At 42.6% G+C, this 3,444-nt stretch overlaps 1 protein-coding gene across 3 annotated transcripts in view; it reads right to left on the reverse strand.

Moving 5' to 3' along the window:
• LOC103357610 (transcriptional repressor p66 alpha) overlaps positions 1–3,201 on the reverse strand; it is a 14,583-nt gene extending 11,382 nt beyond the window's left edge. For 2 of the 3 annotated variants that reach the window (XM_008282228.1, XM_008282226.1), the window contains exons 1-2: positions 2,781–3,201; positions 1,818–1,946 (exon numbers count right to left, since the gene is read on the reverse strand). In XM_008282228.1, the coding sequence (XP_008280450.1) occupies positions 1,818–1,946; positions 2,781–2,828 (177 nt within the window). In that variant the 5' untranslated portion in view covers positions 2,829–3,201. The remainder of the gene's footprint in view (positions 1–1,817; positions 1,947–2,780) is intronic. The other variant, XM_008282227.1, reaches the window with a different exon arrangement.
• Between the last annotated feature and the right edge of the window lie 243 nt (positions 3,202–3,444).

Below are 3,444 nucleotides of genomic sequence, written 5' to 3' on the forward strand. Positions count from 1 at the left end.
TCCTCCCACCCCTCACCTCCTCCCTCCTCCCTCCCATCCCATCACCTCCTCCTCCTCCTCCTCCCCTCGCGGTTCCTTCCACTGTGGAAACCATGGCAACAACCGGCTGGAACCAGTTTGTGACACACGGCTTCATTTTGTGCGAGGGGAGTTTTTAGGGTTCAGGTGGTGAGTGGGGGGAAAATGGAGGTGGACTGAAAGATAAAGTTGAACATCACCTCTGAACACAAGACATGCACCCCCCCCACACCCACACCGCTCCCCTCGTCCCGTCAGGTTTGAAGAAGATCAGGATTAAACAAGTAACTTTAAAACATTTCTTTGGTGTTTTCTTACACAAAATAAATATCACTGAACATAACATAACATAACTACATAACTGCCCCGTAAGTGAAGTTTTCAGAGCAGTGAGTGTGGACAAGCAGCCAGAACTCTTCCAGAGAAACCACATGACTCGTGTGTGGAAGTTTTCAGCACATTCACATCATTACTTTCCTTCAGTGCTTCATGCGGCCGTCACGGCTCAACAGAGTTTACAACACAGCGTTTCTCACCCCTTGGAGGTGCTCATGTCCACGGGCTGCTCTCCCGTCTGAACTTCCACTTTAATGGTGGCCTTCACCTCTCCTGCAGCCAACATGCCACCGGACGCCTTTGGCTCCGTCTGCCGGACCCGGCTCCTCGTATCTGCAGCCAGCTCTGTCCTCGCTTTGCTGGCTTTGTCATTGCAGTCAGTCCGATTGTCTGTGCTGGGTTCAACCGTCTGCTGTTTCTGGGTCTGATCCTGGTCATCCTTCACCGGCTGGGAGGCCAAGGGTGACACTAAAGATAATGGAGAGCCTTTCTGCTCCTGCTCCTGCTCCTTCTCCTTCTCAAGCTCTGGTGTGGGTGTAGTCCGGCTCTCGCCATCCTGTGCCACCGCAACGTCGGATTGAGGTTTAGTTTGCTCCTCTGTTTCAGGTTCAGATGGGTCCAATTTAGGTTTTTTGCTTTCATTGTCAGCATTGGAGGGTTCTCCAGACTGTGGAGCAGCCTCCCTCTCCAGCGCCCTCTTCTGGCTGCGTGTCTGGCGGACGGCCTCCTCAGACATCCCCTGCGGACAAAAGAAAAAAAAGACCTGTATTATCTCAATTGTTTGATATTTAAGCAAGAGCTGCAACTGCAGATATGTTCACTATCAGTTGATCTGTCGATTATTGTCTTGATAAACTGACTATTTATTTGCTCTCAAAAAAGAAAACGGAATTACTCAAACCAGTAACTGACCATCAGTCGTTGGTGATTTATTTATTAGTTGACACCTGATTGATCAATTGTTGAATTCAAACATGATCAAAGCGACAGGTCAAATGGTACAAGACCAAGACATTCAAGCCAAGCCTTTACCAAGTCCAACAGAGCATAGTCCTGTCACATTTCACTCCGACAGTCACACCTCTATTTCAAACTGAGCTAAAACTGGCAAACATGGTGACAAATTAAACACACGGCACAAATGCAATATATATAAATAGAGGTCTTTGTGTGACTAGCTTGCTTTAGTTACNAGGTTTAAAAAGTTCTATCTGACACCTTTGCGGTTCTAATAAAATGCAGTTTTCGCATTTTATATAATCCATTATAAATCCTGACTTTAGTTATTAAGATCAAGTTAATTTAAATGATTAAACATTCCTGGGTATTCTGACAAAGAAAACGTGCATTAGACTAATACATGAAGACACCCTGAGACTTTAAGTGGGACTCAGCTGGAATTTGGATGGAAAAACATCGTTTAAAAGAGACACGTGCTGTTGGGATGTGTAAGTGTTGTTTACCTTCTGCAGAGTGTCTCTCTGTATTTGGCTCTGTCGAAGTTTCTTCAGCAGCACCAGCTTGGCCTCCTCCAGCCTCAGCTCCTCCTTCAGCTGCTTAATAATGCGCTCCCTCTCCTCTGGGCTGCTCTTCTGCACTCAACAGATAAAAACATCACTTACGCCGCTCACGTCACAAAAATAAAAAAAAAATACTTTCATGTAACTAAAATGCTACCTGAACCACAAAGCCCTATCTGCACAATCACTTTAAGTTGCTCCGGCTGAGCATCAATAAAATGCCAACGGTGTAAGTAACATTTTAGAGGTTAAAAAAAAAAGCTGGCTTGTGCACACCCCAGTCCTGACTGGAGCCATTTGTCCACATTTGAAAATGTGAAAAAGCTCACAGCTAAGGCTATGATTTAATGGGGCTGCATGATTATGACCAAAATGATAATCCAGATTAATTTGTTTAACGCTGATTACAATTATTTATCACAATTAATCATTTATTTTAGGGAGAAAATATTTTTGTAATGCACTTTCACACATTTAAATGAGCAGAACTGCTTTCACTCCTTTGCCTTCCTACATCCCGGCTCATATAATAATCAAATCAAATGAGACTTCTAAGTCTTCTTCATCGAAAATATAAATTAAACAATTCCCAACATCTGGTAAATAATAGAAAGTACAATTTACTAATGTTCCCTAAATGCCTCACAATAAGTGTTTAGTCACTGCAAGCTACTCAGACAAATGTGTGAACTAAAGTTACACGGAAAGAGTGAAATGCAACGTTCTTATGTCAGATTTATCCCAGAGCACACTCTTTTAATGTCAATATCGTAGTTGAGCGTGTGCATTTAATCGTGGGAGGCCAAAAACACGATTAATATTCAATTAACCATCCAACTCTACAATTTAACTTCAGTAGGACGGCAGCATTAAACGCATGACTCGCTTTGTGTCTCTTTGTCTCACCATGAGCAGGTCCGTGTCGAGCTCCTTAAAGTGGCTCAGGCCGTTCATTGGCGGACTGGGGGAGTCATTGTCGGACAAGATAATTACATCGTCATCTTCGGGGGACGGAGGGCGCTTCTCTCTTTTTATACTGCTGCAGGAGAGACAAGGACATTCACATTTATATTTCAGTGTATAAACTGAGCACTAAAACAGAACGTCATGAACACAAAAGCGGATTAGGCCTCAGAATTATTGCTCAATCTAAATATTCAAACATGAACATACTTTTTCTAAATACTGACAAAACAGTTGAACCCATTTCACCCATTAACATCCACTTATTTTACCTCTGATATTACTACACTGACTGACAGTATCACTAATATTCTCTCTGAGCTCATTCCACTTCACTATTTCACATCATAAAGATTCATTACTCTGTCACAGGAGGTTTTTATGGATCCACCAATCTTTAAGACAGAGATGTTCTAAATTACTTTTGCATAAATTTATATACATTTCCACCAAATGTAGACATACAGTGGAATCCCCGCTACAATATGCATTTGTTAGTTGGGTTTAAACAGTGCTTAACTGCATCGTATGAGTCTGTAGTGTCTGATCAGTGTGGTTGACGAGGTTTAGGACATTTATGGCTGTATGAGGCAACATAAATTACACC

The sequence above is a fragment of the Stegastes partitus genome, unplaced genomic scaffold (genome assembly GCF_000690725.1).
Source record: "Stegastes partitus isolate 25-593 unplaced genomic scaffold, Stegastes_partitus-1.0.2 Scaffold264, whole genome shotgun sequence".
Lineage (NCBI taxonomy): Eukaryota > Metazoa > Chordata > Actinopteri > Pomacentridae > Stegastes > Stegastes partitus.